We start from the raw sequence: 21,664 nt of genomic DNA, 5'->3' as shown, positions 1-21,664 counted from the left end.
ACCCTATCCCCAACATTTTTGCCTGCCCTGGTTCACTTCAGCCTTCATTTTAGTTGCTTCAGTGTTCACTGATGTTGGAGGCCTTAGATCTGTTTGAATTTGGTGTTGTGTACAGCTTGTGCTGTGGATTAATATGTTTAGCAGTTTCAAAGAACTGGCACAGACAGATTGGGCAGAATGGCCTCCTCTTGTGCTATATGATTTTATGATACTATGTTGGACATTGGAGATTTTTTTGGTGTAAAAATGTCCATGACATATTAGACTAACAACCAACTTCAGCAGGAATTATGAACCAGAAGTAGGAGGATAAAGATGAGGCTAAAACAGTATAGAGCCTAGTGACTGAGATAACACTTCATTCTACTTTCAAAACAAGCCTGCTGATCTTCTGGGATTTGGGAGCACGAAGGGATTTGCAAATGGCTACCAGTCTACAGATAAATATTTTCCCTTTAGAATGTGTCTAAATAGAAATGGCCTCTAATGGACCTAGTATGTACCAATGAACAATTGTATGACCAGGTGGCTTTAAAGTGCCAAGCATAGTTTGTACAAAACAACAGAATAATAGTGTGCAGCACACTCAAAAACTATTTGTACTGGAATTCCACTCCAGGATACCCAGCATGAGCGCTAGACTGACATTGTGGCGCATATATGGGTTGGTGTGTGCTGCTTTTTTAAGAGATGCTTTTTGAGACATTAAAGCAAGGTCAATCTATTCGGGTAGATGCGTAGAGTTATTTAACAAGTGGTGGAAGTTTTTTTTTACTTGTCCAGCATTGTTCCTCAACCAACATCACCAAACATACGTGGACTAATTGGTCATCAATCTCAGTAGCTGTGGACTATGGTGCAAATCTAACAATTGTGATGACTAGCCCAGATCCTGTGAATTACTTTTTGAATTGTTTTGGGATGTTTAGAGGATGTAAGATGTTGTATAAATGATTATTTCCTTTCTGATATTTTTCTTCACTCTATTTCTTTGCCACTTTTATCTCCTTTTCTTCCCAAGTGTGTCCCATTTTATGAAAGTTCACAGAAAACATCTTGTGACCTTGAAACACAAAGGAAACCCTCTTTTTACTACTTCTAACTAATTATTGGGAAGACTGAAGTTAATGCTTTTGATCCCAACCACAAACTCTATTCCATAGCCACCAACAAGATTCTTTTCCCTGGCAACTGAGGCTGAATCAGACGTCACCTGAGATTCCAACCACATACAGTAACATCCCAGGGGATTTGCCCACAAATTGATAAGCAGAGCTTTGTGATAGCCATGGAGAGCCATTCCCACATGAATGCTTCTTTGTGTAACTCAATATGCCTACAAATACAGTCTATGTCAAAAACATAAATGCCAAATGAAAACATAGTAAAGCAGTAAATGTGTGACAAAATCTTTATTCAACTTGTTCACACCTTACAGTGGCCTGACCTTTTAAAATAGCATTTTCAAACTTTTTTTTTCCAGTGACCTACTTTTAGCAAGTTGGCATCCCTCATGACCCATGTCATGTGGGATGTGCAGTGAAATACGATCTTTCCACTTTGTACAAATATTATACAGTATATTAAACGTCAGGGGATCCATTTCAAATCCATTTTCCAATTTATTCGGGCTATATTCCGGCACAAAGGAAATTGATGTCAGAATTTTGCAGACTTCTCTTGTCAACATATATTCAAAATGTCCGCAATCAGACAATACACATTTACTGTGCATCAGTCATCCACAGAATTGACTGCCGTTTATTTGTGACAGATTTCTCGTTTAAGATGCACCTTTGCAATGCAGAGCTCATAAGATCAATGTGCTGCTTTTAGGTGGAAACTTAATAGGGCAGTTGCCAATTATCTCTATCTGTTACCATCCCATCAATAAACCTCCTTGATAGGTGGGATATGTCACATCAATAACTACATTTTGCTGCATCCATTGAAGTCTGTGGTTAATTTGTCGATTATTCTTCCTCACATACAGCCGTAATTTAAAAACCAAAAGAGTCTCGATTGGTTTCCTGTTTTCAGAAGTCATCTCATTTTGAAATTGATTCAACAGGCAAATATTTTTATGTACCTTTTTATGCACCTTTTACCTTTATAGTGCAAGTCTGCATTTGCTCCCTGGGAGAGCTTCTACCGTATCCCCATAACCTGGCACATTCTTTCTTTCTTTTTCAAATAGTAATCCAATTTCCTTTTGGATACCCCAATCAAATTCACCACCACCCTCTCAGGGAGTTTGTTCCGCACTCCAATCACTCTCTTCCTCACATCACCTTCACTTGTTTTGCCAATTATTTTGAATCTGTGCCCTGGATGCTCTCTGAGTGGAAGCAGTTTCTCAATATCTACCCTGTGCATACCTCTCAAGTCTCCCCTTGGCTGCCTTTTCTCCAAGGACATTATTCCAACTTTTCCAATCTATCTTCCTAGTTCTTTATCCTTGGAGTCATTCTTGTGAATCTGCTATGTATCCCCTCCAGTGCCTTCACATCCTACCTCAAGTATGACACAGAGAACTGGATGCAGTACTCCTGGTGAGACCTAACTAGTGTCTTATTGCCCCTAATAATAAAGCCTAAGACACTGCATGCTTTATTAACTGCTGTCTCAATACTCCCTGCCATCTTCAATAACTTATGTCCATGTACACCTAGGTCCCTCTGTTCCTGCACTTCCTTTGGAGATTCCCCTTTAGTTACTGTCTCTTCATATTGTTTCTGCCAGAATGAATCACCTCACACTTCTCTGTATTGAACTTCATCTGCCTCTTGTTGGCCCAAGCCACCAACATATCTATATACTTTTGAAGTTCAAGACTATCCTCATCACAGTTGATAATATTTCCAGTCTTTGTATTATCTGCAAATTTTAAAATCATGCCCTGAACACTGAAGTCTAGGTCATTAATATATATCAGGAAAAGCAAGGATCCTAACACTGACCCTTCCTCCAATCTGAAAAACAGCCATTTAACACTACTGTTTCCTGTCACTCAGCCACTTACTTATCCAAGTGCCTATTTTCCCTTTGAGCTAGAATTTTGCTCTCAATTCTGCTAAATGGCACAGTATCAAATTTTTTTGAATGCCAAATCGGCCCTTCTGTTTCTTTTACCACCCTTTTGTTAGTTACTTTATTAGTTAATTCATAGAAGAATTTTGGAATTCCTTTCTCTTTTCATGATCTCTTTGCTTTTTGCATTAGTTTTTTCACTTGCCCTCTGGCCCTTCTATTATCAGCCTGATTTTCCATTGTATTTTCTATCTGAACTCTGTCTTATGCACACTTCTTCCTTTCCATCTTTACCTCCATTTCTCTTGTCATTCAGGGTGCTCTGGATTTATATGTCCTACCTTTCCCCTTCAGGGGAATACACTTTGACGTTGCCTGCACTTTCTTTTAAAGTGGTTCAGCTACTGTTCTTTTTCTGTGAACATTTGATTCGATTCAGATTGAAGTTGGCTTTCACCCAATTAATTATCCCTGCTCTGGGTTGTTTCTTGTCCTTTTCCATAGCCAATCTGAACTTTGTGATATAATGGTCACTGTCTGTAAGTGCTATCTCTGATAATTAATCCATTTGCCAGTTCATTTCCCAGAACCAGGTCCAAAAGTGCCTGTCCTCTACTTAGTCTGGAAACATATTACTGCAGAAAATGATCTTGAACACATTCCTCCCTCTTGTTCCTTTGCACTATCCTCGTCCCAGTCCATATTTAGATGATTGAAGCTATTATTCCCCACATTTTCTTCCTTTCCTGTTTCTCCTAAATTGTACCCAGGAGTATTTAGTATCCAGTTCTGCCCTTCTTTGAGCCAGGTCTCTGTTATAGCAACAATACCATAATTCCATTTGTTGACTGTGTTTGAAGTTCACTAATCTTATTAACAACACTTTGCGTCTTCACATACATGCGCATTAATCCTGATTTAGGCTTTTTTACTTCCCCCTCCTTTCTCTGATCCCATCTAATGGCTTACTGTTGCCAGCTCTAATTCAGTCAAACTCTCCAAGTATTCCTTGATGCTATTCTCTGATGTATCCTTATCAATTAATCCTTCTCTATCTCCCACTGCCAGTTTTTCTCTTCACTCTCAATTTCCCCTCAGATTCCCAACCCCCTGCTAATCTACTGTAAACCCGCCCCATCAGCACTAACAAACCTCCATGTGAGGGCATTTGTCCAAGTCCTTTTAAGGTGTAACCTGTCCTTGTACAGGTCCTACCTACCCAGAACCGGTCCCAATGCCATAGAATTTTAAAGCCCTCCCTCCAGCCATGCAAAGCTCTCCCTCCAGCTGTTCATTGAAGAATGTACTGCATTGACAAGTGCATCGTCTGTCCTGTTCTATCGTGCAATATCTACCTCTGCGTAAGTTTTCACAGTTGCCTCTGTTGGAATTTCCATGCTGGTCTTCTGCAGGCACGTGCAAAGTGCTTTGTCATTGGGTTGGTTGTCTTCACCCTGTTCCTCCTTGTTTTCAACATCTTGTGCAGTCATAATCTGTTTGAGCCCAATCTCTGATCAATAACTCACAGGCTCTGCATCCTTTCACAATGTCAAAAGATGGTTTGCCCAGCACTCCATTATTTAGTGCTCTCAAGTAGTTAACTCCATTCTGGTCAGCCCAGTTATATGACTAGCTTAGACAAATACAGCTAATCCAGCACTACCAGTGTGGAATTTCAGTTTATCATGGATTGTGTGGGATTTGCATTTGGCGTAATGGTTCACAACTTGGATAATACCAGTATTTTATGACATCTGAGTTTGACTCATCAAGTTTCACTATCTGTTTCATTGTTAAGACTGATATTTTTTACCTCTAACACTGCCTGCCTTCATCCTGACCTCAACTCATCTGCTGTTAAAACCATCATCCATGCTTTGGTTAGCTGTAGACTTCTGCCTTGGCTCAGTTGGTATCTCTGTCACCTTAGTCAGAAGGTTGTGGGTTCAGGTTCCACTCTAGAACTTGAACACAGAAATCAAAGCTGATACTTCAGTGCAGTGCTGAGAGTGCTGCATTGTTGGAAGTTCCATCTTTTAGAGCAAACCTAAGTCCCATTTGTATGGCCTCAGGTGGATAAAAGATTTTATGGCACTATTTTGAGGAAGAGCATGGTGTCCTGGCTAATATTTATTCCTTAATCAACATTACAACAACAGATTATTTGGTCAATATCACTTGGCTGTTTGTGGGACATTCATTATATACTATATGACTACATTTTAGAAATACTTGGCTATAAAGCACTTTGGGTCATCCTGAAGACATGAAAGGTGCTATATGAATGCAAGGTTTTTTTCCACAATTTTAACACATTCCTGATCGACCTCACATCTTCCATCCTCTCTAAACTTAAGCTTGTTCAAATTTCTGCTCCATATCTCTAACTTTATCCATTTCTACAACCCTCAGATATCTACGCTATTCTAGTTCTGGTCTTGTGCGCCCCTGATTTTAGTTTGTCCACCATTGGTAGCCGTGCCTTCTGCTAACAAGACTCTAAGTTCTGAAATACCCTTCTTGAACTCATTTGCCTCATTACTTGCTTTCTTCTTTTCAGAAGCTCCTCAAAACCTTCCTCTTTGATCGCACTTTTGGTCAACTGTCCTTCTGCTGCCTTTTGTGGCTTAGTATCACATTTTTAATTGATAGTGCTCTTGTGAATTACCTTAGGGTCATTTTAATACATTAAAAGTGCCGTATGAAGGCAAGCTTTTGTCTCATTTGACACCAAACTAAGTTTTTGATTCTATCTGCTGTCCATCATAATGACTGCCTACCTCTGCCTCAGTCCAACTGCTGAAATCCTCATCTGTGCCTTTGCCACCTCAGATTCAACTATTCCAGTGCTTTCTGGTCAGCTTCTCATCTTGCCTGTAAATTTCAGCTCAATTAGAACTCTGCTCTTATCCTATCCCAGTGCTGTGTTTTTTCCCCCAACCCCATTCCTACTGCTCCCCAATATTGGCTCCCCAATTTAACGTGTTAAAATTAAGATTGTTGTCCTGTTGTTTAAATCTCCTCTTTGATCCACTTCTTTATTTCTCCTGTCTCCATGCTTCTTAAACTCAATGGCCCTTTGATTCTGATCTCGTGCATCATTCCTTCCCCTTTTTGTCGTCTTTGATGGTTGTGCCTTCAGGTGCTGCACTCTGCAAATCCCTCCCTACATTTTTCTGCCTTCGGTCAGTGTCTTTAGCTCCAAGCGCTTCTTTAAAAGCTTATTTCTTTTGATCGAACGTCTGGTCATGCCCTCCTAGTATCTTCCTTGTCTTGGAATTTATTTTTGTCTGCAACTTTGTGAATTGTTTGAGTATTTTCTGTATGAATGTAGTAATATTATTGGAAAACAATTTGCTGTTGATCATTTCTGTTCACCCCTTTTACCTGCTTACTGCTGTTTTTAACCTACCTTTTTGGAGTTCTTGTATTTTCCCTTGTTTTACTTTTCCTTTATCTTTCTACCCTGCAGGCTTTATGGTATTTGTTTTTTCTTTTCATTTCATTTTGTATTGCTGTGTAAATTTATTTTGGAGTGTGTTTGTTTAATCCACTTTGAACGCTTGGCCTATATATTTATCCAGCATTCTCAGTGGTTCAGTTTATTTTCTACCATCCTGCAGTTAAATTATTTAAACTCTTTTTGTATCTCACTGAAGTTGGCACTTTCAAAAATTTGTTCTTGCGCATTGGTTTACAGTATTGACTTACCCAAGATCATGACACATTTTGGGCGGCACGGTAGCACAGTGGTTAGCACTGCTGCTCCACAGCTCCAGGGTCCTGGGTTCGATTCCCGGCTCGGGTCAGTGTCTGTGTGGAGTTTGCACATTCTCCTCGTGTCTGCGTGGGTTTCCTCCGGGTGCTCCGGTTTCCTCCCACAGTCCAAAGATGTGCAGGTTAGGTTGATTGGCCAGGTTAAAAATTGCCCCTTAGAGTCCTGAGATGCGTAGGTTAGCGGGATTAGCGGGTAAATATGTGGGGGTAGGGCCTGAGTGGGATTGTGGTCGGTGCAGACTCGATGGGCCGAATGGCCTCCTTCTGCACTGTAGGGTTTCTATGATTGTTTCTATGATTTAATCATGTTATTGTTTTTGTTGCTGCAATTGCCATTTCATCCATTCCTCGTTGGTTATTTGGGCCCCTTATCATTACCATACTGAAATGCACGTTTTCTCCTATGATAATCCAAGAAGCAGAAATGCAGTATATTTACTACTTGCATATTCTAGACAACTTTCGGTTTGGTTAGTCACTGCTCTCTATTTCGCAATTTTCTTATTTCATCTTTATAGGGAAACATATACTTTATATTTCACCAGCAGTCTATAGCAAACTCCAGAGTTAATTTCTGTTACATAATTCCAATCAGATCAGCTTGTTGGGTATGGAATCCCTTAGCAATTGATGTACCTCCCATGTATGCCTGATAAAGCTAACACTTTTTCTTTCCTGACTGCTAATGGTAAAATATAGATTCAGAAGGCAGTGTGGTGATACTTGTTTGTAGTTTTCAATTTTAAAGCCAGCTAATTGGGTTTTTGATCATGGACATATTGTTGATAATTAAGTTGTTTCGATAATCCATTGCTAAAATGATATTGTAGTTTTAATTTTGGACCATATGCAAGAATTGTTTAAATGAAATGTTTTAAGCTTTCTGCTATGAAATTTATCCCACTCAAACTGGATTATTGGAACAGACTTTTATGATTCTTATTCATTTGATTCCACATTCTGAGGCTAAATCGTGCATTGAATAGCTTGTCAATGAGAGGATCATTTGGATACAAAGGGATTACTTGAGAGATGCGACCTTAACAGTTAAGAGCAAAAAATAGCTATGAGTCAGAATAACAGCAAAACAATTGGCAAAATTGCAGCATAAAAATGTATTGCACATATCTTCAGAAAAACTGCAGATACATATCATGTCTTTTTCCTTGACACTGAATTTGGGGGAAACTATAATTACTAAGAGCATGAATTGTAAAAACATTTAATTTAACTAAACTGAAAATATCCAGGAGTGTCCAAAATCATAAGATTGGAACAGGAGTAGGCATTTCAGCCCATTGAACCTATTCTGCAATTTAATAAGATCATGGCTTATCTGTGGCCTAACTCCATTTACCTGCTTTTCACCCATAATCTCTTAATACCTTTGTTTAACAAGAATTTATCTATCTCAGATTTAAAGATGGCAACAAACCTAGCATCAACTGCCGTTTGTGGAAGAGTTCCAAAACTCTCCCACCCATTATAGTCACCAATAAATCCGATCAGGAATTCCGGAGGAACTTCTTTACCTAAGTTGGGTTATGGAACTCACCATCACATGGAGTGATTGAAGAGAAACTAAAGAAGTACACAAAGAAGAAAGGAATAAAGATATGCTGATAGGATGAGATGAAGAGTGGGAGGAGGCTCATGTGGAGCATAAGCACCATATAACCAGTTGGGTTGGATGGCCTATTTCCATGTGCTATGATTTTCATTTGATTTATTATTGTCACGTGTATTAACTTACAGTGAAAAGTATTGTTTCTTGTGCGCTATACAGACAAAGCATATCGTTCATAGAGAAGGAAACGAGAGAGTGCAGAATGTAGTGTTACAGTCATAGCTGGAGTGTAGAGAAAGATCAACTTAATGCAAGGTAAGTCCATTCAAAAGTCTGACGGCAGCAGGGAAGAAGCTGTTCTTGAGTTGGTTGGTACATGACCTCAGACTTTTGTATCTTTTTCCCAACAGAAGAAGGTGGAAGGGAGAATGTCCGGGGTGCGTGGCGTCTTTATGCTTAATTATGAAATTTGCATTGAGCATAAGAATGAATATTCTTTGCAAATGGTAATGTAAATCTTTTATAATTGAAAGAGAGCAGGAGAAAACTTGAATTAATACCATACAAATCCCTTTTTCGTTGCTGCTGGGCTCTTCAATTCGAGCAATTGGTATTAAGTGAAAGAAAGCATGATTCATGGACAAGAAACGCCGCAAATAGAATTATAAAACTAAGATTTAGTGACAGTGTAGGGGACAAAGCAAGATGCAATAACATTGACTGTGAAAATTAATAGTTGCATCATTTCAGTAAAGAGAATAGAAGGTAATGCTACAGTTAGTGATTGGAAAAATAAAACACAATAAGTGACATGTTGAATTTGCATATATAATTTGTATTGGCTGTGTTAAAGGGGCAAGCATGTTTCAGTATAATAGGAATGAATTTGATTTGTAGGTAATAAGGATGTTGATCCTTAATGTAAATAAACCTGGAATTTGAATGTTTGGGCAATTTCTTTGATCCTTGCATTATGTTTATTTTTTTCTCATTCAATATTTTTCTTTCTCATTCATGTTTCTTTTCGTTTTGTTGTTTTATTTGTGCTCATGATTCTCTTGCTCTTTCTTGCTTTCTCTTGAACATTTCGGCTTTGATTTCTTTCTCACTTATTTTCCAATCTGGGACTGTAGCAAACCCAACCATTGATTTTTGTGCCAAGATTGAGCCACAAATGGAATGCCACACCAAGTAGGTGGCTTTTGAGAAAATCATGGGTGCACTGCCATTTACCTTCTATCCATTAAAATTAATGGATGGATCATCATAGGCAACATAATCTTCAATGCTCGAATGGGCTGCCTGCAAGGTACATCAATGGGATGGTCAGTCAGAAAATTCCACCTATAAAACAGAGGTTTTTAGAAACAAGTCTAGAAGGAAACTAGACTCTAAATGATTAGATTAACAGATTGGAGATCTGTTGAAGAGTACAAATGGTGCCAACTGCTATGAAGTTTTTAATCTTCATCAGTTTGCAGTATCTAAATGTGCTTCGTATCATCCTAAACTAGATTCATATCTCATACAAAAACAATTAAATAGTAGGATCTTTGATCGAAGGGGATTAACCGATTGGCAGGTATTTCAAATATTGACTCCTTGCCTTTGAATACTTTGAATAGCCCACTGTGGTTCCCAGTGAGCATGTCTGCAGTAAGTGTTGGTTGCTTGAGGAACTCCAGCTCAGGGTTGATGAGCTGGAGTCTGAGCCTCGGACACTGCGACATATATGGGAGGGGGAGAGTTACCTGGACACTGTGTTTCAGGAGGCAGTCACACCCCTTAGACTAACTAATTCAACCGGAGGTCAGGGACAAGAGGGTGTGGCTGCGAGTGAGGCAGGAAGTGGGATCCAGAAGGTAGAGTTGCAAGAGCCTCAGTCCCTGAATCTGTACAACGGGTTTGAGATTCTTGCTCCCAGTGTGGACGGGAACGGGGACTGCAAGGAGGATGAGCAAACTGCCCACGGCACCGTGGTACAGGGAGCCGTTCAGGTGGAGGAAGAAAAAAGAAATGTAGTGGTAATTGGGGATAGTGTAGTTAGGGGCATTGACACTTCTTTGTGACCAGGATCGAGAATCCCGAAGGTTGTGTTGCTTGCCTGGTGCTCGGGTCCAGGATATCTCATCTGGGCTGCAGAGGAACATGGAGTGGGAGGGTAAGAATCCAGTTGTAGTGGTCCATGTAAGTGCCAACGACATAGGCAGAACAGGAACAAAGGTTCTGCAGAGGGAGTATGAAAAGCTAGGAGCCAAATTAAAAAGCAGAACCAACAAGGTGGTAATCTCTGGATTACTACCTGAGCCACAAGCGAATTGGTGCAGGGTCAATAAGATTAAGGGGGTAAATGCGTGGCTCAAAGATTGCTGTGGGAGGAATGGGTTTGAATTCATGGGACATTGGCACCAGTATTGGGGAAGATGGGACCTGTTCAGATGGGATGGTCTTCATCTGAATCTGAGAATCCTGGCGAATCATATAACCAGGGCTGTAAATAGGGCTTTAAACTAAATAGTGGGGGGGAGGGTTCAGGGGTATGGGGAATTACAAAATCAAAGGTAAAGGAGAGGGTACGAGTGCAGGTAAATGATGAGGACATTCATCTAGTTAAAGGAGTCAAGGGCTCAGGCAGAGTAAAAAAGGCGACAAACACAAAAAGGGAGGTGGTCAACGCAGTGCAAGGAGATGGTCTGGGGAAGGATAACCAGTTTGCGACAGGTAGGGACAGAGCGTGCAATCAAAAGAATGCACTAACAAATCGGGTCCATATAAAGGCTAGCATAGTAGCATTCGAAACAAAGTGAATGAGTTGATGGCACAAATCAGTACAAATGGGTATGATCTAGTGGCCATTACAGAAACATGGTTGCAGGGTGACCAGGACTGGGAACTGAATATCCAGGGGTATCAGACATTTCGGAAGGATAGATAGGAAGGAAAAGGAGGTGGGGTAGCTCTGTTAATTATAGATAACATCAGGGCGGTAGTGAGAGACGATATAGGCTTTAAGGAGCATAATGTGGAATCGTTGTGGGTGGAGATAAGGAATAGTAAGGGGAGAAAGTCACTGGTGGGTGTGGTCTATAGGCCCCCAAATAATAACTTTGAGGTGGGTCGGGCTATAAACAAGCAAATAATGGATGCGTGCAAAAACGGAACAGCAATAATCATGGGGGATTTTAACCTGCATATTGATTGGTTGACTCAAGTCGGACGCGGTGGACTTGAGGAAGAGTTCTTAGAATGCTGTCGCGATAGTTTCCTCGGACAGTATGTTACAGAACCTACGAGGGAGCGACTTATCTTGGATCTGGTCCTGTGTAATGAGACAGGTAAAATTAATGATCTTCTTGTGAGGGATCCTCTTGGAATGAGTGATCACAATATGGTTGAATTTCTAATACAAATGGAGGGTGAAAAAGTAGGGTCCCAAACCAGTGTGCTCTGCTTGAACAGAGGAGAGTACAATAGGATGAGGGCAGAATTGGCTAATGTAGACTGGGAGCGCAGACTAGTTGGTAGGACAGCTGAGCAACAGCGGCGGATTTTTAAGGAGATTTTTCTCAGTACTCAGCAAAAATATATTCCTGTGATAAAGAAGGAATGTAAGAAAAGGGATAACCAGCCATGGATAACTAAGGAAACAAAGGAGAGTATTAAATTAAAAACTGATGAGTACAGAGTGGCCAAAACTAGTGGGGAATTAGAAGATTGGGAAAGCTTTAAAAAACAACAAAGAACTACTAAGAAAGCGATAAAGAAAGGAAAGATAGATTATGAAACTAAACTAGCACAAAATATAAAAACTGATAGTAAAAGTTTTTACAAATATATAAAAAGGAAAAGAGTAGCTAAAGTAAATGTTGGACCCTCAGAAGACGAGAAGGGGGATTTAATAATGGGAAACGAGGAAATGGCCGAGGCCTTAAACAAGGTTTTTGTGTCGGTCTTCACGGTAGAGGACACAGATAGCTTACCGAAAATTGACCATCGTGGGTCTGTAGGGGGTAAGGTCCTTAAAACGATTACTATTACTAAAGTGGTAGTGCTTGGTAGGCTAATGGGACTAAAGGTAGACAAGTCCCTGGGCCCGGATGGAATGCATCCCAGGGTACTGAAAGAAATGGCAGAAGTAATAGCAGATGCGTTGGTTGTAATTTATCAAAATTCGCTGGACTCTGGGGAGGTGCCGGCTGATTGGAAAACAGCTAATGTGACGCCACTGTTTAAAAAAGGAGGTAGACAAAAGGCGGGTAACTACAGGCCGGTTAGCTTAACGTCCGTAGTTGGGAAATTGCTGGAATCCATCATTAAAGAAGAAATAGCAGGACACCTGGAAAAAAAATGGTTCGATCAAGCAGACGCAGCATGGATTCATGAAGGGAAAGTCATGTTTGACGAATTTACTGGATTTTTATGAAGATGTAACGAGTGCAGTTGACAGAGGGGAACCGGTGGATGTGGTGTTTTTAGATTTCCAGAAGGCGTTCGATAAGGTGCCTCACAAAAGGTTGCTGCAGAGGATTAAGGTACACTGAGTTGGGGGTAAAGTGTTAGCGTGGATTGAGGATTGGCTATCTAACAGGAAGCAGAGAGTTGGGATAAATGGGTGCTTTTCTGGTTGACAGTTGGCGACTAGCGGCGTGCCGCAGGGACCGGTACTGGGGCCTCAACTGTTTACCATATACATAGACTATCTGGAGGAGGGGACCGAGTGTAGGGTAACAAAGTTTGCGGATGACACAAAGATGAGTGGGAAAGTGAATTGCGTGGGGGATGCGGAAAGTCTGCAGAGAGATTTGGATAGGCTAAGTGAGTGGGCGAGGATCTGGCAGATGGAGTATGACGTTGACAAGTGTGAGGTTATCCACTTTGGAAGGAACAATATAGTAAAGTGGACTATTATTTAAATGGTGAAAAATTACAATATGCTACTGTGCAGATGGACCTGGGGGTCCTTGTGCATGAATCGCAAAAACTCAGTTTGCAGGTGCAGCAGGTGATCAAGAAGGCAAATGGAATGTTGGCCTTTATCGCGAAGGGGATGGAGTATAAAAGCAGGGAGGTCTTGCTGCAATTGTACAAGGTACTGGTGAGGCCGCAACTAGAGTACTGTGTGAAATTTTGGTCCCCTTATTTGCCAAAGGATATATTGGCCTTGGAGGGAGTACAGAGAAGCTTCACCAGATTGATACTGGAGACGAGGGGGTTAGCTTATGAGGAGAGATTGAGTAGATTGGGCCTGTACCCGTTGGAGTTTAGAAGGCTGAGGGGGGGATCTTATAGCGACATATAAGATAATGAAGGGGCTAGACAGGGGAGAGGCAGAGAGGTTCTTTTCACTTAGAAAGGAAACAAGAACTAGAGGACACAGCCTCAAAATAAGGGGGAGTCAGTTTAGAACAGAGTTGAGGAGGAACTTCTTCTCTCAGAGGGTAGTGAATCTCTGGAATTCTCTGCCCATTGAAGCAGTGGAGGCTACCTCGTTAAATATGTTGAAGTCACAGGTAGATAGATTTCTGATCAATAAGGGAATTAAGGGTTATGGGGTGTGGGCGGGTAAGTGGAACTAAACCACAATCAGATCAGCCATGATCTTATTGAATGGCGGGGCAGGCTCGAGGGGCTAGATGGCCTACTCCTGCTCCTATTTCTTATGTTCTTATGAATACTTGAAACTTGGTGAATGTTGTCAGGCTATTTGGCCAGAGGCGATGGCAGGCAGTCCTGATGTTCTTGTCAGATTTGTGCATGGTATACTATAGAGCAGTCGTTTAATGACCATTTAGATAGGGAATTCTGTTAACATTTGCTCCAATCCTCATAACTCAGGAGCACCTCGGCAACTGCCCTGGCCTTGATCTGTCTAATTTGGATGGCTTAGTAACACATCATATAATGCATCTAGATACTGTTTTTAAAAAATTGCTTGCGCTGTGCACTTGTCCACAAATCTTGCTTTTGACATGCACTTTAAGCATGCTTTTATGCCAACATCGTAAATTGCTGCTTCAGCATAATCTACCAGCACGACTACAACCACTGTTAAGAAGCCAATAAGCAAATCCCACCAATTGTTTTTGCCTCTTGCTGTTTCTTAGCTTCACCCAAATTGATTTAACTTCCTGATTTTCTGAGCTAAGATTCTTTTCCCATCCTGTATTATGAGGGCATCCCTTTCTATTCAATTTTTCATATTCTAAAATATGTAGAATATTTAGTTCCCAAACTTTGTGCATTCAGATATGATGTCTTGGCTTTGATTTTATTCTAATTTTCCAGAACATCACCGTGGTTATCTTTACTGTTTCTCTTGACTCACTCTGCTTATTATTACCCAAAACTCTGTACTATTCGAGAGGCTTGACATTACCCTTGCTACTTTCAAATTTACCCTATGAATCTTCCCACTACATTTTCCCCTCTTGTTATTAGCCTAGAGCTTTAACTACTTCCCTAGTTATTTGATTCACCAGCACATTGGTCCCAATCCAGTTTAAATAGAGCCCATTCCAATAAAACAACCCTCTTTCCCAGGACTGCTGCCTGTGTCCATTAAATGAAATGCCTACTTCCCAGACCACTCCTTTAACCATGCAAGTGCTGATGTCGAAGATCTGTCATGAGCCTACTGAATAACAGCAGGTTCAAAAGGCCCATATGCCTACTTCTGGTCCTATTTCTTTGGTTTATATACAAATGTTTCTTCCAACCAGGAAAAGCACAATATTATTTTCTGTCTTGATATGTTGATTGTGTGTTATGCAAGTAAAGTATGGGTAACAAATCAAAAATAACTTGTGTCCCTTGAGTTTTAATGCAGCTTTAATTGGTGTAATAGCTTATTTGAAACCCTTCTTCAATCCTCTGTCTGACTGAAAAGCCCTGCTTTAAATTTCAGATATCTTTATTTTGTTTACATCTGCCAGGAGATTGTGTAATCCATTTTCTTGCGGCTGAAATGTTGGTTTGGGGGAACAGACAGAGATTTTCTGCTGAGATTGAAGCCAGCTGGTACTACTTACTAGCAGATGGTGGCCAGTCTAATTCGGAGAACTATCTGCTTCTAATATACTTTACACCTGTTTCAGTATGTAGATGCAATTTAAGGTTCTTTGGACTATCTGTCAGGAATGCTGTTCTGTCTCTGAACTGTATTTGTTACTAACCAAAACTTAGTAGAACCTGAAACCTTGTCCATCAAAATTAATTCTTGTGAATGATTTAAGGGACTATGCTTAAATAAACCGTGCTCCAAAAACTATCTACCCGCGGGGTAGAGAGCCAGTGGTTGGTGAAGACGAGAGAGATTGATGACAATGTCATAGACAAAAAGACAAAGGGAATGTATATTTGTCAACCTCTATCTCCCGTCTATTCTCCATCACCGCCCCCGCTACCACCACAGTATAAATCTCATCCTATTCTGTATTGCCTTCAGCATTTTCTGTTTTTGTTGTCACAAGATGGTGCTGTAGCACCTTCTGTTCCTGTTTCCCAGCTATTGAGCCCCAGCTATGCTCAGAATTATACAGCATAAAAGGAGACCATTTGGCTCTTCGTGCTTATGTTAATTCTTTGATAGTGCTATACAATTAGTCCCACTCCTCCGCTCTTTCCCTACAGTCTGCAAATTTTCCCTTTCATGTATTTATCCAGTTCCCTTTTGGAATTAAAATGATAAAACTAAGCTATGGATCTGCAGCTCAAAGTGTCTCCTGTAGTCTGAGCATGTTCACGATTCAGGAATACGAAATAATTTGCACAGTGCTTTTTACATATGACCTCCACAGAGTACTTCACAAGTTAATTTCCTGGCCATTATTATTTTGTAAGCAATTACAGTCACTAATTTGTGTCCTTGAAAGTTCCACAAACTGCAATGAGATTAATGACCAGTGAAGAAATCCTTGATCCTCTTTGGAAAAAGTGCAAGGGTATATTTTCTGAATCGCTGAGTGGGGAGCCCCAACTAAAAGTCTCACTTGAAGAATAACATGTCCGACAATGCAACACTCTATCAGTAATGCATTAAAATGTATGATGATTTGACTGCCAACTGGGGGGGATAATGGGGCCTCCGTAAAAGTCATTAGTTCAGAAGAAGGTGGTAATAGTGCACACTCCTGCCTCACAGGTCCCTGGGTCCAATTCCCTTGGGTGACCTTGTGGAATTCGCACATTCTCCCCATGTCATAGAATTGTACAATGCCTACAGTGCAGAAGGAGGCCATTCAGCCCATTTATCCTACATCAACTCTCCAAGGAACATGTTACCCAAGCCCACTTCCCTGTCCTATCCCTGTAAGCACAGTAAGAAGTCTCACAACACCAGGTTAAAGTCCAACAGGTTTATTTGGCAGCATAAGCTTTCGGAGCACTGCCCCTTCATCAGGTGAGTGGAAGTTGTGTTCACAAACAGGGCATATATAGACACAACTAAATTTACAAGATAATAGTTGGAATGCGAGTCTTTACAGGTAATCAAGTCTTAAAGGTACAGACAATGTGAGTGGAGAAAGGGCCAAGCACAAGTTTAAGAAGTGTGTATTGTCTCCAGCCAGGACAGTTCGTGAGATTTTGCAAGCCCAGGCAAGTGGTGGGGGTTACAGATAGTGTAACATGAACCTAAGATCCCGGTTGAGGCTGTCCTCATGTGTGCGGAACTTGGCTATCAGTTTCTGCTGAACGATTCTGCGTTGTCGTGTGGCGTGAAGGCCGCCTTGGAGAACGCTTACCCGAAGATCAGAGGCTGAATGCCCGTGACTGCTGAAGTGTTCTCCGACTGGAAGGGAGCACTTCTGCCTGGGAGACCATGCAGACGCTACGACAACGGATGAACAAACACCGCGTGACAATCACCAGGCAGAAGTGCTCCCTTCCAGTCGGGGAACACTTCAGCAGTCACGGGCATTCAGCCTCTGATCTTCGGGTAAGCGTTCTCCAAGGCGGTTTTCACGACACACGACAACAGAATTGCTGAGCAGTAACTGATAGCCAAATTCCGCACATATGAGGAAGGCCTCAACCGGGATCTTGGCTTCATGTCACACTATCTGTAACCCCCACCACTTGCCTGGGCTTGCAAAATCTCACTAACTGTCCTGGCTGGAGACAATACACACCTCTTAAACTTGTGCTTGGCCCTCTCTCCACTCACATTGTCTGTACCTTTAAGACTTGATTAACTTGTGCTTGGCCCTCTCTCCACTCACATTGTCTGTACCTTTAAGACTTGATTACCTGTAAAGACTCGCATTCCAATCATTATCTTGTAAATTGAGTTTGTGACTATATATGCCCTGTTTGTGAACACGAGTCCTCACTCACCTGATGAAGGGGCAGTGCTCCGAAAGCTTATGCTACCAAATAAACCTGTTGGACTTTAACCTGGTGTTGTGAGACTTCTTACTGTGCTTACCCCAGCCCAACGCCGGCATCTCCACATCATGGCCATCCCTGTAACCCAGTGCATCTACCATGGCTAATCCAACTAACCTACACATCTCTGAACTAATTAAATCACATTTGACCAATTCTCCGTGGGTTTCCTCCCACAGTCCAAAGGTGTGCAGGTAGATGGATTGGCCATGCTAAGTTGCTCTTGGTGTCCCAAGATGTGTATTTTAGATGGATTAGCCATGGTAAGTGTCTGGGGTTACGGGGCTAGGTTTGGGGAAAGGGCCTGGAGCCGGTGCAGTCTTGGTGGGCCAAATGGCTTTCTTCTGCACTGTAGGAATTCTAAGATTCAATGAAAGATGCGCAGAGAAGTCATTTTCCAGCATTTCTGCAGCTTGAAGGAGAGTTCTATTTTAATCACAGCCTGCATCATTCTTCTTGCGATAAATGGATCATCTTAAAGGTATAAATGCATATTGGACTCTGTTGTGATAGAAAATTCAATTTGGTAACCTTTTGATCAACTCTTGTGGTTATTTAAGATGTGAAAGTACAATTGTGTGACATATTGATGTCATGCTAATGGAGAAATTGATCATTTTGAAGATGCTAAGCCCCCCAATTTCCAGTATTTTATATTCACCTGTATTCATGTAATCTTTTATTAAGTACCACATCCCCGACAAGCATAACTGAGTGTATCTGATATGAAATAAGCTGTCGCTTTAGTGTATGTGAAGAAAACTTGGCTATCATACTAATTGTGTTCAGCTGTTAAAAAAACTGCATATGTGAGCAGAATTATTTCCCTGAACTAATGCATATGAAAAGCACTATGCTAAATGTTTTTTGAGAAATTTTGATATGATAAAATGCTTTATAATTGCAACATTTTAAAAAGTGAAATTTCATAATGTGGGAGAAGTACAGTTACTTATATTTCTTAAAGATTCTGAGACAAACTTGAAACAAGAAAGTTTAGAAATTGAGAATACGCGAATCCAGTTAAACTCAGTCAGGTTTGCTAACAAATGCAAATATGTGGCAGGCATGCACTCACTCAATGTCTGCTCTGTTCAATTGAAAGATGTACAATTAAGCAAATTCCCAAGCTACGGTATGTACATTTCAAAATTGTGCCAACTAATTGGCCATTTAAACCAAGCATTTTAAGGCAAATACTTTGATCTATGGTTAAATTTTTCTTTTTGGAGTACACATTTAATCATCAGGGTTAGGAAGCTTTATTATTACTATTAATGAATGTAAAACAGTATCACAGAAAAGCAACTCAACTGAATAAATGTTAATAAGAATGGCTACAATTTTCTGAATAAATTAGAATGTTGATAGATCAGGCCAACTGATTGTTTTATTTGGGTAATCTCATTGAACTATTTTGGATTTAAAGGTTTCCTATGTTCAGAGAGTTTCCCTACGAACACTAGAAAAGCCATTTTCTCCTAATCTCATGCATATAATATCTGCAGAAACTTATTAAATTTAGGATTTAGAAATTGGAGTGTGCTAGAGAGAAAAATACAGCTATTCGGCTATTACGTACTTCACTCCCTCACTCTTGAAAATCAGACGGAGGCTGTTGGAGTTTCAGACAATGGCTTTAACACGAGCTACAGTATGGGCTGACCCCAATGCCCCAAATAGTGGTTCACCAGGGAGAGCCTCAATTCAGGAACTAAACAGTTATTTATAGTTAAGATCCACTTCCAAGAAATTAGCATATACCAATCAAAGATTCCACATTGACGCAGAAGCTATGTCATGTTTGCATAAGGGTATAGTTGTCCAATTACAAGTTGTGCACATCTTCCTAATTATATCATCATGCAATTATAGCCATATGTCTGACCAATGGTGTAACAATCTCCATCTCTCCCATTTTCATTGTCCCTTGTTCTAATGGACACGCATGAGCTGCAGCTGCACATCATTCAATTGAATGATCCTTGACTCTTAACTGGGTCTGCTGTAATCAAGACCTGTGGTTTTTTCTCAGCTTTACCTGTATGATTAAGTTACAGCTTATGTGGTTTTTAAACGAGTGATTATTAACCCTTTCAGTATGCTATGGAAGGAATTAATGTGCTTGTTACCCATGAAATGACTGACTTTCCACTATCTGTGTAAAAGGATTCCAGCACATAGTATTAGTGAAAGTGAAAAGAATACTTGAAATTCTCAGCAAATGCCATGATGCCTGAGGATTTCTTGAGGGAAACCGTAACGCTAAAATGGAACATTTTGTATGTTCTTCAATGTGAAGTTACCTGCCAGTTATGGTTTCCCTGAACTTGTGATCTGCTATATTGAAATAGCTTACTGGCTTTTTGAGACATAAGTATTTTAGCAGTGCCAAATTAAAATGCTTTATCCAAAATGAGGATAATCTTGCTATGTTGTAGTGTGGCTATTGATGCAAATAACATGCCCGGATCATGATGGTTATGTAGCACTCCCTTGAATTGGTGACTGATTTTCTCACCTAATGAATGTCCGTTTAAGGTTGCAGCACAAGCTTTTGCTAATGCCACCATATCACAATTATTTACACTTTAGTTTAATTTTTAAAACCTGTAAACAATGATGTGCAGATATTAACCTTTGTTACCTATAGTTAAGAGTTGAAGAAGTTATTCGTGAAATTTTAAAAAGTATTAAATGAGTAATGCATGAAAATATACAAAATTCTAAAACATTTGTTTTAGATCCGAACCCCAAGGTATATTATGAAGTTGGACTTGGCCCCAACTATTTTTTTTATTTTGGCATTAGTGTGAGAATGAGGTTGTTCACTCCAGGTGTGATTCTATTGATCCACTAGGAAACTTCTATCAAAACACTGTATTCAACAAACACGATTTAAATATAACTAATTAATTAGCTTAACTTTTACCAATTTAAATACACTAAGCTATCTCTATTAATTCCAATTTAAATAATGTTCTTCACAGACTTAAACTCTTAAAATCAGTTAGCAAACAACACAGGCTTCAGTGCTTTTCCTTATTAGAGCCATTTAACACTTCAGGAGAGAGATACAGAGAGGCACCTATCTTCTGAAACTCATACAGCAGCTACCAGAGAGTGAGAGAGAAACATCTCTTGCTTCTTTCAGGATCAAACAGAAAACTAAACTGTTTTTCCCTGTAAACTTAGCTCCGCCCATTCACATGACTCTGAAACTCCTGGGGAAAAACCAAAAATGCATTAGCTCAGATTTAAACAAACACCCCATTATCTAGGATCAATTATTCTCCTGCCTTTTCAGCATGGGGCTACCTGGCTTGCAGTCAGATCGGCATCAGGTAAACCAGAGATGAATTTTAACTATCTTCTCCCCCCCCCCCCCCAAGGGAATTGATATAAATACATTTCTCAAAGGCACAGTATCGTCACATTTACTTCATTCTTTTTCTGCTTATTTTTCAGGAGCCCTGAAGATCTTTCACGAGAGATTGTTCTGTTACAACAACGTGAACTTGTCCTCCAGCAACAGAACTCTTCTGTCACTACCAGGTGAGCAGAAGTCTGTGAAATGTAGTGAATGTTAGTTCTTACATTTCTAGATAAACCAAATGATTTGCAGTGTTTTCCTTCTGGAGTATGATTAATAAGCAAGATAAATATTTCTGTACAACTCGTGAGGTTTAACATTGCATGTGCTTTGTGTTTCTGGGCATACTTACATGGGATACAGAATTTATTGTACATGACTGAACCAATTCCTTTCCCTTTTTAAATTAGTTTAAGTCAGCCTGATGATCAGCTATTGTTAGTTGTGCTATGATTTATCAAATCGGCATGGAAGATCGGTTGTGCTGCTCATCAACCCATAAAAACAACTTTCATGACACTAAACCCACCTCC

The 21,664-nt window shown here is 40.3% G+C and overlaps 1 protein-coding gene across 5 annotated transcripts in view; it reads left to right on the top strand.

The window, feature by feature from the left end:
- The window catches only part of mrm2 (mitochondrial rRNA methyltransferase 2), a 952,456-nt gene that overhangs the window by 72,289 nt on the left and 858,503 nt on the right, over positions 1-21,664 (top strand). For all 5 annotated transcript variants that reach the window (XM_078240222.1, XM_078240223.1, XM_078240224.1 and 2 more), the window contains one exon: positions 21,227-21,313. In XM_078240222.1, coding sequence (XP_078096348.1) covers positions 21,227-21,313 — 87 coding nt within the window. The remainder of the gene's footprint in view (positions 1-21,226; positions 21,314-21,664) is intronic.

Source organism: Mustelus asterias, chromosome 23 (assembly GCF_964213995.1).
Source record: "Mustelus asterias chromosome 23, sMusAst1.hap1.1, whole genome shotgun sequence".
Classification (NCBI taxonomy): domain Eukaryota; kingdom Metazoa; phylum Chordata; class Chondrichthyes; order Carcharhiniformes; family Triakidae; genus Mustelus; species Mustelus asterias.
Note: the sequence above shows the minus strand (reverse complement) of the source record. Positions and strands in the feature narration are given on the sequence as shown.